The following is a 15,097-nucleotide window of genomic DNA, read 5'->3' as shown; positions in this document are numbered from 1 at the left end:
TAAAATTAAATGTATTTTTTATAAAATAAAAATTTGTTATTTAATAATAATTTATATCTTGTCTTATCATTTTCTGATAGTCAAATAGTAGACAAAATAATAAAATAATTTTATTCTATTATACAACCATATCTTACACAAAAAATGAAGGAGAATTTGATAAAGTATTTAAGGAAGGATTTAGACTCATGCCCCCACACTTCAACATCAACACATATATTTATTATTACTAAATAAATAATTCTATAATTTGTTGGTTAAAGAATTATAATATTATAATGTACCATCGATAATTTATAATTTTTTTAATTATTGTGATTATGATCTTTAATTTTTTGGTGGGATCTTGAAGATATATTTTATAAGAATTTAACTTAAGTCTTTTCCTATAAATTTAATGTGTATTTTCAATTGAGTTCCAATATTCATTGAGTTAATAAGCTATACTCTGTAATACTTTGTATATTAATTATAACTTAATTACTCTATTTTAAATAACTTTTTATAATGTGCTGTTTTCATTTTTTTTCCACATATACTTTTAAACTGAAATAAAATATCTTTATTGATGTAATGATATTTTAAGATTGATGGATGATAAAAGAAGAAAAAAATAAAAAAAAAGTCCCAAATTTGATTCATCTGCTAAAGAATTAACAATTATCAACTAATATTTGCAAATTAAATTATACTTTTCTGTATTCTATAAAAATAATTTTATTGAATTTAGTTATACTTCTACAACGAATTTTATAAATAACCCTTTAAGAATAATGCTATTGAGCAAATTGGTGAAATAACGAAACATTCTTGTAAACATTTTTTTTATCTGCTCAGACCTCGATCCTTGTAAACCTGCAACCCTTATTAGTGTGTGATAAATTAATTAAATGTTAGAATATAAGTCATAAAATTAATCTTTAAGAAACTATATATTCTATAACTTTTTATAATTTTTAAAAAAATATTATCTTAAAAAATAATTTTTAATTTTTTTATGAAAAGTAAAGATTGCATATTATTTTTTATTAATAAAGTGTTAATTAAATAGTCCATTAGATTTGAATTGTTATTGATTAGTTATAAGATCAATTCAAGCTTATCTAATAAAAGAAGATTTAAATTGGATTTTACGTAAATAAACAAGATAAATGAATTTTTTCACCGTTTCAGTTTTGCCACTCTCTACACGACGTACAAATTACAAATAAAGAGATCAATTCCTTTTTTTAAGTTCAAAAAAGGCATCACAATTAGGTTGAAGCAATTATTAGAATCCAAAACTATCGGAAAATGAATTATTGTCAAGTCAAATATATGATTGGTATTTTGAAACAGCTTTATCTTTTTATAATAAATTTTTTGATAGGAGATTTATCTCTGATACGAAAATCAAATTATTCTTGAAATTAATTTATCATCATCTTTTCTTATGTTTAATTTTTACCGGTAAATTTTTCTTCTCTTCAAAACCCACTACTCTCCCATACTTTTACCGTAAAAAATCTGTTCAATCGTCTCACTACTATTTTCTCTTTGACTCGTGTTTTCAACTCTTAAGCTTTATTCCTTTCATCACCATGAAGGACTTGAAAACTTTAAAGGAATTGGTGGCAAGCATTACAGATTGGAAGTCGCTTGAGAAGATGTCTTGCAAACCCTTTAAGCCTTCCATTTTGCATTTGGCAATATCAAAAGATGCGCCCCAGTTATATCGCGAAGAAGAGTTGATTCAATTAAAGAATTTCAGCAAACTACTTTCAAGTGTTGAATCGAAGCCAAAGACTAACAATACTGGTCAGAGGATGACCAGAAAAAGGTGTGTAATTGTAGTCCAATTTATCTAGTTTATTTTATACGCTATTCTATATGTTTTAAAGTTTAAATGTATGACTCTTGTGTATGTACTTGCAGACAAATTGAAGAGATGCCTAAAGAGGAAAGAGTCACACCAGCAATGATTAAAAAACCAAGAAGGATAATCTTGGTACAGAACGGACCATCACCAGATTTGCCTGCAGAATTCAAGGATCGAGTCTCTGAGTTGAGTGGCCATGATCTTAAATTTCTCATGCACAAGAGACTCTTCTGCTCAGATGTGAAGTCGAATAGCAACCGTATGTCAATGCCCATAAATGAAATTAAGTGTGAATTTCTCACCGAAGCTGAAATTACTAAATTGGATGAAAGAGATGGTCCGAATGGTAAAGGACGACTTGTTGGTGTGGAGGTGACTGTGTTGGACCCATGCTTGAGAGAATTTACTTTACTATTGAAGAAGTGGAGCATGCAAAGGACTGACACCTACAACCTCGTAACAAATTGGAATAGCATCGTATCTACTAATAAGTTTGAAGAAGACCAAGAACTCCAAATTTGGTCTTTTAGGGTTGGGAGCAAGCTTTATCTTCTACTAAACAAACTGTGAATTTCGTTATATTTCTTTCCATTTTTAATTAGTTTTCCTTTACATTGTTTAGGGTTTGTAGGAAGCCTTAGATTCAATCGCAACTGCGGTTACTGTAAACTCACAAAAAAAGAATATATATCTTTAGTTTTCTGGTTTATAAAAAGGCAAGCTGCTTAATTTAAGCATGTGTTGGTTCATATTACAATATGTGAATTTAGTATAGGAATAGCATATATTGATTAAACGCGTTAATGATTTGCTGCGAACGAATTCCTAATAATTTAAGCCGTGAATCAATTGGTGTAATTAAGTCAGTTAGGATTATCTCTGAATTATGTGTTTACGATCAAACTCCGATGAAAACGGCCGCGAACAGGTGTCCGCTAAAATAGTGCAATATCATGAGGAAACCTGCCGTCGCGGGAAATATCAAACATCAGAGAAGTTATTCAACAAACAAAAAAAACATTAAAAAAGTTAGATTAGTCCTACTAGTTAGATTAGTAAAGTATTAAATATTGTTCAAGTTTTCACAACATTAAATAGAATTATTCTTTTATTTAATACTTTATTCATAAAGTGTTAATTAAATAGTCCATTAGATCTCAACATGCATAAGATATGATGGATTGATATTCATTAATTATAAGATATATTAAAATTTCAATCTTATCTAAGTATTTATTAGAAAAGGATTTAAATTGCTTAAAAATATAAAAAGATTTAAATTGGATTTTACGTAAATAAATAAGATAATAAAAGATAAATGATTTTTTTTCAAGGTTTCACCCGTACTCATACGCGGGAGAAGACCTCCACGCTACAAATTAAGAGATCAATATTATTAAAAGTTTTAAAAAATCACAATCAAGTTGAAATAATTATTTGAATCCTAAATAATACTAAATATTTTTTTGTCAAATTTGTGATTGATATTTTCTGTTAAATCCTAAATAATCAAGATGGATATTTTTTTGTTAAATCCTTAATAGTCCTAAAAAATCACAATTTGTGATTGATTCAATTAAATAATTTCAGCAAACTACATTATCAGAGGGTGACCGGAAAAAAGGTGCTTATTAAATTGTAATTCAATCTATTTATGTGGTTTAAATGTTATTCTATATGTATTAAATATATGACTCTTGTGTATATGTACTTGCAGACAAATTGATGAGATGCCTAAAGAGGAAAGAGTCACGTCAGCAATGATTAAAAAACCAAGAAGGATAATCTTGGTACAGAACGGACCATCACCAGATTTGCCTGCAGAATTCAAGAATCGAGTCTGAGTTGAGTGGTTATGATCTTAAATTTCTCATGCACAAGAGACTCTTCTACTCAGACGTGAAGTCGAATAGCAACCGTATGTCAATGCCCATAAATGAAATTAATTGTGAATTTCTCACCGAAGCTGAGATTACTAAAATGGATGTAAGAGATGGTCCTAATGGTAAAGGACGACTTGTTGGTGTGGAGACGACTGTGTTGGACCCATGCCTGAGAGAATTTACTTTACCATTGAAGAAGTGGAGCATGCAAAGGACTGACACCTACAACCTCGTAACAAATTGGAATAGTATTGTATCTGCTAATAAGTTTGAAGACCAAGAACTCCAAATTTGGTCTTTCAGGTTGATAACAAGCTATATCTTCTATTAAACAAACTGTGAAGGTTAGACTATGTTATTGAATGTTGAGGGAATTTCATTAAAATTGTTTCTTTTTTTAGTTTTCCTTTAACATATCTACAATTCATAGGGTTTGTACGGAAGTCTTAGATTCAAACACAGTTGTTGTTATTGTAAACTCAAAAATATATTTATTTAGTTTTCTCGTTAATAAAAATGCAAGCAGAGTAATTTAAGCATGCGTTGGTTCATGTTATAATATGTTGATTCAGTAGGAATAGGATTTTTTTTGATGATTTGGCGCGAAATAAGTTTTTTTTTAATAGGATTGGTTGGTTTAGAAAGAGCATTGAATTGATTGATAAGTCAATTTTTTACATTTATATATCTCTCGCCTTTTGTGTTTACGCATTAAACTCCGATGAAAATGGCGAAAAAACGACGAGGACAGTCGTATGCTAAATTAACGCAATCATGAGGAAATCCACCGTTGCCGGAAATAACAAGCATTCATCCCTTCCCGCCAATTTTAGTACCGCCAACGCTTTCTTCAGTAATCGAATTATTATTATTATTATTAATATCACATTCACTAATCACCAGCTTCGTTCACTGCAACGTGAAGCCTCTGGACATTTTTGTTTCCGGCAACGGCAAAATTAAGATCGCCGACTTCGAGATTGCGAAGAAGAAAGGTACCAGGAGAGCGCCATAGTTTAGGTCGTTGAAAACTTGAAATCAGTGAACGATAACGAAAATGAGTGTGTTATATAAATCAAACTGTAAAATATATGTTTGATTTAATTCATCATTCACTATTTTTCTTTCTTTCGTAGTTTAGTTCACTTTTTTTTTTCCGATTGAAACTGGAGTTTATTAGAGTTGTTAAAGTGAATCAATGAGATTGATTGGGTTGGTTCTCCACAAGTGGAAACTTCGATCAAATGGGTCAATCCAACTCGAGTGAATCAAGAATTCAATTTTCACTAAAAATTGATGGATTAAGTGGGCTGCATTGACTCATTAAATTTTTAAAAATAAAAATATATATAATTAATAATATATTTTTAAGAGAAACTCACATTTTTCTTTTATGAATAGTTCACATTTCATTATGCAAAAATGATGTGAATAAAGATGTTGTGTCTTTAGTGAATAGTTTCATATTCAATAATGTTTCTTTACTTTTTTTATGTTAAGTTGTATTAGTTTATTTGTATTAACTTATTTGAGTGAGTATGATTGAAATTGGGCTAGCATTGTTGAAATTATTTATTTTTAACTCGATTTGGTTTGAACTTATAATAAGTCAAGTTGAGTCTTTCAATTTTAACTCGTCTTGACACATAAAATTTATAATAATTAATATATTTTTTATCCAACTAAATTAGATATTTATATTTAATTTATCCCTCACATATATATTTGGGCATAATTAGTGTTTTAGCCCATAAATTTATAAAGTGTGATTTTTTAGTCCCTAAAATTTAAAAATGTTTTTTAGTTCCTAATTTTGACAATAATTTTTTAATCCTTGACATTTTATACCAATTTTCAGGACTTCATGATGGTTTTTAACACTTTATAACAGTTTTAAAATGCAAATTCAAGTGATTAAAAATAGAAATTTATTTATGGCAGCTAAAGACTAAAAAAAAACAATTTATCAAAATCCAAGAACAAAAAAAATTAAATTTTAGGAACTAAAACAAGCATACACTCAAAATTTAAAGATTAAAATAATAATTAAGTCTTATTTAAAACTAGTTTTGATACAAAATATCAATTTTTATACTTTTTTTTTATACATTGTTGATACCGGTTTGGCAAAAAAATTGATTGATTTTCCTAATTATATCAAAATGCTAATATATTTTGAATTTACATTTTAAAAGTGTCACAAAATGCTAGAAATAGACATAAAATGTCAATTTATTATGTTAGGGACTAACAAAAATAGTTTGTCAAAATTTAAGGACTAAAAAAAGTATTTTTAAATTTTTGAGACTAAAAATTATTTTTTTTTAATTTCAGAGGCTGGTTCCTAAGAGAGGAAAAGAGAGAGATGGGTTGGTTGTTGATACGAATCCCAAAGACACAAAATGGTCTAATAAAAGCTCCCCATGTCAACAAGGAAAGGTGACCTCTTTTGCATGTGCCTTTTTAATTGCTTTAATTTTGATGGTTTTTAAACCCTTATACATTGTAATTTAACTCTTTAGATAAATACTGACAATTTTTTAAACCTTCACAAATCATCTTTTGAAATATTTAGTAGTTATGTCATCACTTAAGTGGCAACAAAGATATAAAATAAAACTTTTTAGTAGAATTTAATAGTTTATGGAGGTTACCTTGACCTTGAATTCAAGGCCCATCATCCTTCACTCATAACAATTGGTTTGACCTATTGTCCTCCAACGGTGAAAGTTGAACCTTCCTCCACTGGCTTGGATTGCCTCGAGGCCGTCATGACCAAACTCGTTGCCACTTAACTTCGCTTCGCCGCGACCAAAGCTTCCATGGACTCCAAGCTCGATGTCATCCTCCTGAAACTGAATACCATGATACCCAACCAACACTCCTCATATTCCTCCTTTGCGCAGTCCCCACCAACAAACGCTTCTATGCTGGCCTTACTTCCAATGGCAGTTTCCCACCATCCCGAACCCAAAACAAATTCGTCACCACCGGTGGAGCGCTTAACGATGGAGCCACATAACACCGCAACCAACCTCCCCTTGTTGAATTTGCTGCCCATGGCTAGAAAAGGAGACGGTCCCGCTATCAAAATTGATTCTGGTACCTCCTACTTATGTGTCGGGGTGTGGCAGCACCATTGTGTCGAAATCATCGCCACTAACTAGTGTAATAGAACCACGTTGTCTTACTTCACTTTCACTGAATGTTTGATAAGTGACGTCGCCGTGGTCAAGGACACAGGGCTCTACCACCCCTTCCTCTTCACCATCTTTACGATTCTCATCCCTGCCAAATGGCTCTATCCCCGCAACAATATTCGCTCACTCATTTCTACACCCACTTTAATTTGGGATCTAGGTCTTGTTTTACTGCACCGAACACCTTGAGGACAAGGTGTTTTCATGGGCCAGAGAATGATAGGAAGAAGCTACAGCAGGCCCAAGAGGGCAATTAGGAGGCCCACATACCTTGAGGATTATGCTTGAAGGTCTTAGTGCTGCTTGCTCTACAAAATCTATTAGAGAAACTATTAGTGAAATTTTGTTACTAGTGGATTATCATTTCTATTATGTTTTTTACCTGCTTTTGTTATTTTGTGAGTGACTAAGGATTATCCTTTCTACCTTTGCACTGGCGTAGTAGCCTATAAATACATGAAGGATCAATAAAATGAGCAAGTATTATCCTCTGCAAATTTCCTTATCAGTAGAATTTAATAGTTTATGAAGGTTACCTTGACCTCAAATTCAAGACCCATTATCTTTTGCTCATAACAAAATCATCCTGAGAACCATTCTTTAAAATACCAAGGATTCCGTAGTAGGCTAGTAGCCAAGAGTTCAACCAAAGACATAACTTCAATGCTTCAAGTCAGATTCATTAGAAAAAGAAAGTCAACAATTTCATACATACTTGTAGTATTGAATTAGTTTATTTTAACACAATAACTAATCTTAAGAAGAGTGTCAAATTAAAGGAAATATTAAACTTGATACTTGTAGTATTGAATTAGTTTATTTTAACACAAGAACCAATCTTAAGAAGAGTGTCAAATTAAAGGCAATATTAAACTTGCTTCAGCCAGGTACTTGGGTACATTAGACATGATTTCCATACCACCAGCCACAACAACATTAGATATGTTTAGCCCTTTGCAGAGAAACTTAAATACAAGAATCAAGATTAATAATTAGCAGCATGTAACTTAATTGGTTATACTGTATTGAGAAGGTATCCCCGTCACAAGGGATGAGATAGATCTTTTTTTATTAAGTCATGTTTATATAAACTAGAAGAACATAATATATTTGAACATATAAACTGTTTAAATATATGTTAATATCTTTGTTAGACCTTGTGGCCTCAATAATCTTAAGAGGGATAGGCTTAGAATGCAGAAGAAGCAACAATAATCAATTTAATAATGTTTTATAAACATGCAAGGCAAAATTGATTGCAATAACATAAATGAGATAAGGGAAGAGAGAATGCAAACACAGTTTTATACTGGTTCGGCCACAACCCGTGCCTACGTCCAGTACTCAAGCAACCCACTTGAGATTTCCACTATCTTTGTAAAATCCATTACAAAGTCTGAACCACACAGGGACAACACATCCCTTGTGTTCAGGAATCCTTTACAACAAGAGACTTACAGTCTCTTAACCAATCTCATTGAATAAGAAGAATGGAAGAAGAATTCTCTCTTCAAGAGAAGAATATTACAATGAAGATCATGTAAGAATCCTTATAGATTTTGCAAGTGTTTGATCAAGGATTTCTTGAGAGAGCATTTGACAATGAAGTTCTTTTGGAATCTCTCTCATTGTCTTTTGAGAGGATAAGACATTTTTGTCAAGCAAAACTCTCTGCATAAAATTCGTGTCCAAGTCACCTATTTATAGGCCTTTGATGGCCATTCACAAATCTAATGAAAAGATATGACTGTTGGCGATATTCCTTGAAAATCCTCTCTGGTAATCGATTACAGAATCTGTAATCGATTACACAGTTGTTTTTCTTGAACAGTTGTGACCCTTCATTTAAAATTTGAATTCTCAACGTTCAGAGTCTCTGGTAATCGATTACATATGATGTGTAATCGATTACACACTTTCAAACCATTGGTAATCGATTACATGTATTGGTAATCGATTACATGTGTCTTGAATGACTTGAAACCTTTCATTTTGAGGCAAGGCTTGATCTTGAAGAAATCTTGAATCAAGACTTTGTTTGTTGAAACAATCTTGTATTAATCTTGAAGTAAAATGAGCCTTGTTTGATTCTTCTGAGCCTTGTTTGATTCTTCTTTTGACATCATCAAAATCATGTATACATACATTCACATTCTCTCCCTTTTTGATGATGACAAACATGTGATTTCTTCTCAACACCATCAAAGCATGCATGATTTACATTCTCCCCCTTTCTCAAGAAAATTCTTAATTCTTCTTGACATCATCAAAATCTTCAAGATTTACCATCTTTAGTTTTCACTGTTGTGTATATAGAAAGACTATTTTGTATCACGTAAATTTATTTAAAAATAAAATAGCAAGTATCATCCACTCTTAAAATTTAATGCGCGAAATTAATTTAACATAACAATATGCCTGCATATAATGGTATTATGATAGGGAATATAAATTTATATTACGCAGAAGTGAAGAACATCTATGCGGGAAAATATTTAAAATATGGTTTGCTTCTTTTATTTTTGAGACTTTAATCTGTTCTAAAGCAAAATGAAAATTTATATTAAAAAAAAGTCAAAATGAAAATTGTGTGAGGGACGGGACTCTTACTGGGCTAACGGGCTTTGTTTAAAAAATTCAAGGAAGTTACTATTTACACTTCCCTGCATTACTTATACACTCCCCTTTATAATTATTATTCCCAAAATACCCTAATTCTAAAACGCAGTAGGAAGAGAAATAACTCAAGGCTGAAGATGGAACGAAGACATTGCAGCCAGGCACTCGCCCTTCCCTCCGTTTAGGAAATTGTCCTTTTCCCTGCTTTTTTTCATAATTATTAGGGTGAGTAAGGAAACCTTTCCTTGCCTTATTCATTTTTTTTTTCTTTTGCAATGTATTTTTAGGATAGAAGTGGAACTTGTATTTTCTTCCAGAGAAAACAAGGTTCGTAGTTTAGTAACGTATTTACAAGGTATTTATCACAATTTAAACGTATAGAAAAAAGGTGTACCAGAAGAAGGGGCCAATGTGATTTTGGGCACCTCAGAAAACCATTCAAAATATTACACTTATTAAAAGAGGCTACCCACTTGAAATTCGCCATCTATCGCTTTTTATATTTGCCATAATTTATTTTTTATGTTTAATGCAATTTAAATTTAAATTCAATTACATTTATTACACTTGTATCACTCCCGCTCTTTAATTTTGTAGTTAAGGGATTGGTGTTTTTAAAGTGTTGTAAGTACAACTTACTCACTTATGAGAATTCTTTTGTAAGATTTTAACATGTGGATATCAATTCAATCCAAATATTATTTCATAAGTCTTTCCACACTTAACCCATTAGTAACCTTGAAAAAAAACTCTCATAATTACCTCATTTATGTTTATAACCAATGTTATTATAACTGAATCTATCTCTTAACAAAAAAAAATTGAATTACTGACTAAACCAGTAAAGATATTTATTCAAGATTTAACGGTTCAACTGAAATCAAATTGATTTTAATAAAATATTTTTAAAAAAATTATACAATATATTAAAAAAATTAAATTAAAAATAACATAATATACACAAATTTATAATGTTAAAAATTAAACTTTCTCTTAAAAGTGATATAAGTCATGACATATAACAAAAGAAAGTTAAAGAATATGATTTTTGTCCAACCGCCAAACCACCAGTTTTTAGCGGTTTTGTTGCTTCATGCCCCATTCTGAACATCAACTTTGATAGTTTAAACCGATCGGACATGACATCAATTTCTGGTTAAACCAGTTTTATGACAACTATGCTTATAACACATTCCAAATGCATTAGCTCTTTAACTAGTTAAGTGTTTATAGATAATTGCTTTATTATAACTGCAACTAAACCGAGCGGGCAAATTAAAAAATAAATACAAGTTTAATAGAAAAAAAGTTTAAGAATTAAAAATTGAGTTTTGAGATTTACGTGTAGTTTAACTTTAACCTTATATTTATATGATTTCACTTTGCTTGCACATTTAATTTCTTTCTCTTTCTCTTTTAAAGTTCATTTAATTCATTTTTTGACAGCTTTTTTTTTTTTTTTTGACAGATATGGAAGTCCATTTAATTCTTACAATTTATCTTTCAAGAAACTTAATTTACTAACAAATTTTTTACTTTCTTGTTAATCTTCTTTGTCAATTTTCATTCTTGCACTTTCAGGGGTTTATTTGTACTTATGTTTATTGTTTTCATGTTATGTTTTATTTTTTAATTATAAAAGTATGACCTTATTTTTAATTTATTTTTTGTTTTCAAATATTTGTTTAAAAAAGTGGAGAAAAAAGAAACCTGGTTTCCTGTACAAACATTTAAAAATAGAAAACGCTCCCTTAATTTAATTGTTATTTCTTATCAGTCTATTTTGTTTATTGTTTTATCGACTTTTTGTCAGCTTAACTATTCTTTGTTAATCATCTTTCTTGTTGAAAGGTTCGTTTGTTTGCCAATTTATTTTCAACCTGAACCATTCTTTTTATCATTTCTTGTACCATTTCTCTTCTTAACTTTCTACTGTATTATCATATAGAAATAGGACTTACAATTTTTGGTGGTGACGATGACATTCCCTCAATGTCACTACAAACAAAATGGCAGACCCACGCAAGAGTATCAAATGACTAAAAACACCATCGATACAAATATAACATTATTTTTCATACTATTTTATTTTTAATGACTTTTTTAGATTTACAACCAATCTCGTACCAAAATCACCGGAAATTAACAAGGCAGGGATGGATATGCCATGAAATACATTTCCAATCAAAAATTCGCCGGAATGTGATAATTTATAGTCCAATATTTGATTTAAGAGAATTGTAATTTTTTCTTTTAATAAAAATGTGATCACACCCAGATCTCACATGACGGATAATTATGAGAAAAAATATATCATGTTAAAGTCCTATATCAAATAAAGATATAAAGATAATACCAAAATAAATTATATAATTGGGAAGTAATCCTCACCTTAGACCAATTTTATAGGATTGACTTAAAGTTTAAATCCACTTATTTGGTATCAGAACTTATCTTAAATGTATTTTTATGTTTGTGACGCTATGTATTTTAACTCGTATTTATGTTTAATAGTGGTAGCATGATAAATTAGAGATTAGAACTTCCTAGTATCTTCGAATGTTAACATTAATTATTGTTTCATAACAATTTTGCATCCTTTTTTTCATAATTGGACTCGTGGTATTATATAAATTCCAGTAATCTAATTCAATTTATCAGAACCTTTGGCATTCACTTGATCAAACATGTGTCAAAGTCGAAAGTATTTGATAAATTGAAATTAAAGGCTAGAGCTGAAGGCATATTCTATCCTTTCTTTCTTTTTAGTTATTTTTATTAACTTGAAAGGGAAGGCATTATGAGATAAGCATGCTTTGAACTATTATCGCTTCACTTAAAAGTGTTAAAATATTCTCCATTGCCTCCTTGATGATGAAGTCACATGCCTATTCAGAAATTTGAATATTGAACAATAGCGAGAGCAAAGTTTGAAATTATAACCTTTTCGTTTCCATTAAGCAAATGAAGTGGCCTAAATTGAACGGAGACATCCCTTCCAATTTAATAGTAATAATAATATATCTATTTGTCTATCCTTTGCTTTAGATATCGACATATCATGCCCTTTCACTTTGAAAAATGTTTATTTATGCAGTAAAATAAAAAAAAAGTTATAAATGTAATCAAATCAAATAAAAATACATGAAATTAATAAATATAATTCAATTGATAACAGTTTGTGAGAAAGAATTTATATTTGATCTTTAATAGACTTTTAGAAAAAGATGATAGACTTAAATGTGACTATGGTTGTTTTGTTAATAAAAAAATAAAAACACACGATGAGATGGGGAACTCCGTGTCCGTGCATTTAGTTGTTGAACTCTAGAGACCTCTCATCCGTGAGACACGCAATTGTTAATGCATTTTATATCAAACTACACTTCCTATTCACTAGATTTGTTTTTTTGTTAACGTGTGGCTTTGAAGTTTGACGTTAATAATTAATGAATTAAAAATCAAATCATTAAGTAATTAATAATTAACCGTATTTAATATCTCAAAATAAAATGTATTTGATATTATTTTCTTAAATAATTACTAGCAAAATAACTATTTAAATTTACTTTTAGTTTCTTTAGTTTTAATCTTGTGTAATTTTCTTCTCTTAATATTTTTAAAACCAATTAAATTTATTTATTTTTAAAATCAAGTAAGTTTAATAGATACGTTCTTATTTTTATTCAAAACTTTTAAAATATTTTTTTATTTATATATTTTGGATTTTGTGATTAATTTAACATATGAAGTTACTTAAAAAATAAAAATTGGAAATTTTGTAAAATTTAGGTAATATTTAAAGGATTTTACACATGTAATACTAGGATTTGAAAATAAAAATCTAATATTTTTATTTTAAATAAAATTTATTTTTTTTATCGAGAATTTAAACAAAATTATTGATTTAATTTATTTTAAGTAGAAGGGATAAATTTAAGGATTTTGATTAAAAGAGAGTTTAAAGGGGATCAAACTTGATTAACTTAAAAAAAACTTAATTAATTTTAAAAAAATATGAGAACTAAAATCACATAATCCAAATTAAAAGATTTAAAGATTTAATTAAGTCTAAAATACTTTCAGACAAAATTTAGATGTAGTTTTTTAAATGTTAACATTTTGTGTTGTTCTCCAAATTAAAATCAGAGTTTCACCTATAAAATCATTATTGACTTTTTATGCTAATATTTTTTATATCAATTTATATCTCTCTCTTCCTATTATCTCAAACTACATTTTTTTATCTCTATTTATATATTTGATTTTCTTAATAATCTATTGTGTTCAATCTACTTCTTTTATTACTATTTTTGAAAATGAATCTCAATAGCCTTTTAAGAAGTTATCAATAATTAAAATTGATTATATATTTCAATTTATTTTTTATATCATAAATGTAAAACATAATTGATATACTTAAAGGTATTTATTTATTAAATTTTTAATTATAAAAATTTATATAAAAAATGTTTATCTAATACAATACACATGCTAAAATACTATTATATCAATGTGCCATTCATAAAATTCAAATTATTGATTTATTTTTTTGATAATGATGAAATTTTTTTTTTAAAGACGGGGAAGGGAAAATTTAAGGATTTTTTTAATGCATGATTAGTGTATAATTTATCACATTACCAACCAATTAGAATTTATTTTTAAGTATGATTTTTAAAATAAATATTGCAACAATAAACAATCTTATCGAACACAAACATTAATAACTGGATGACTAGGGTAATTTTTTTTTGTTGCCAATGTATTTAAATTAAATCCTCTTTTTTTACAAGAATTAAATCCTATTTTAAATACCATGTGGCGGAATTAATCTTATCATCAATTTTGTTAGTAGGAGATTATTTTATTAAGAATGTAATAAGTCACCCATGGTATTTGATAATCAAAGGTACGAATAAGACTTGGTTACTATGAATGGATCTGAGTAGTTTTTCGTAAAATTTTAGATGTAGAAATCAAATTATTTAGACTACCTAATATTGTAAAAGTTTAGTGCGTGGACGAGTCTTCATAAAATTAATTTTAAATTAAAGTAATTTTAGATTAACGTGATTTTATATAATTGATTTTGAAATAAGATGATTTTTGTTTGGATAATATATATTAAAAAATTAATTTTTAAAAAGAATGATATTTAGATACTTTTAGTCATAATTGATTTTGAAAGTAAAATTATTAAAATAGACCTTTAAGTCTTTGAATACTTATTTGTTATTATAATTTATTATTTTTTGATATACATATAAATAAATTAAAATTAAATAAATATATAAACTCGTATTTATTGTAAAAAATTAAAATTAATATAAATACACAAATATATCTAAATTAAAAAGTACAAATAAGGAAGTCTTAAGAAATAAATTTTTAGCTACCGAAATAAATGAAATCTTAAAAAAATATGAATGTTCAACAAATATAATATAATCTGTCATATAAAATATAAGGGTATTATAAAGAAACATATAAATAATAATATTTTATGATTTTTAAATTAATTTATGTTGAATTAA

The 15,097-nt window shown here is 28.4% G+C and overlaps 1 protein-coding gene across 1 annotated transcript; it reads left to right on the top strand.

The window, feature by feature from the left end:
* Positions 1–1,580: 1,580 nt before the first annotated feature.
* Positions 1,581–3,702, top strand: LOC114376643 (putative B3 domain-containing protein At3g24850). The gene is made up of 3 exons (XM_028334847.1): positions 1,581–1,819; positions 1,915–2,424; positions 3,576–3,702. The coding sequence occupies exons 1-3, from the start codon at positions 1,581–1,583 to the stop codon at positions 3,700–3,702; spliced, it is 876 nt and encodes a 291-aa protein (XP_028190648.1).
* Positions 3,703–15,097: the final 11,395 nt, after the last annotated feature.

Source organism: Glycine soja, chromosome 11, assembly GCF_004193775.1.
Source record: "Glycine soja cultivar W05 chromosome 11, ASM419377v2, whole genome shotgun sequence".
Taxonomy (NCBI): Eukaryota; Viridiplantae; Streptophyta; class Magnoliopsida; order Fabales; family Fabaceae; genus Glycine; species Glycine soja.
This window is presented reverse-complemented; position numbering and strand designations above follow the sequence as displayed.

Bases quoted from the DNA above. Each gene is read 5' to 3' on its own strand.
- LOC114376643 (XM_028334847.1), top strand. From the start codon at position 1,581: ATGAAGGACTTGAAAACTTTAAAGGAATTGGTGGCAAGCATTACAGAT. The intron at 1,820-1,914 runs GTGTGTAATTGT...ATGTACTTGCAG, and splicing joins CAGAGGATGACCAGAAAAAG to ACAAATTGAAGAGATGCCTA. The intron at 2,425-3,575 runs GTGAATTTCGTT...ATGTACTTGCAG, and splicing joins TATCTTCTACTAAACAAACT to ACAAATTGATGAGATGCCTA.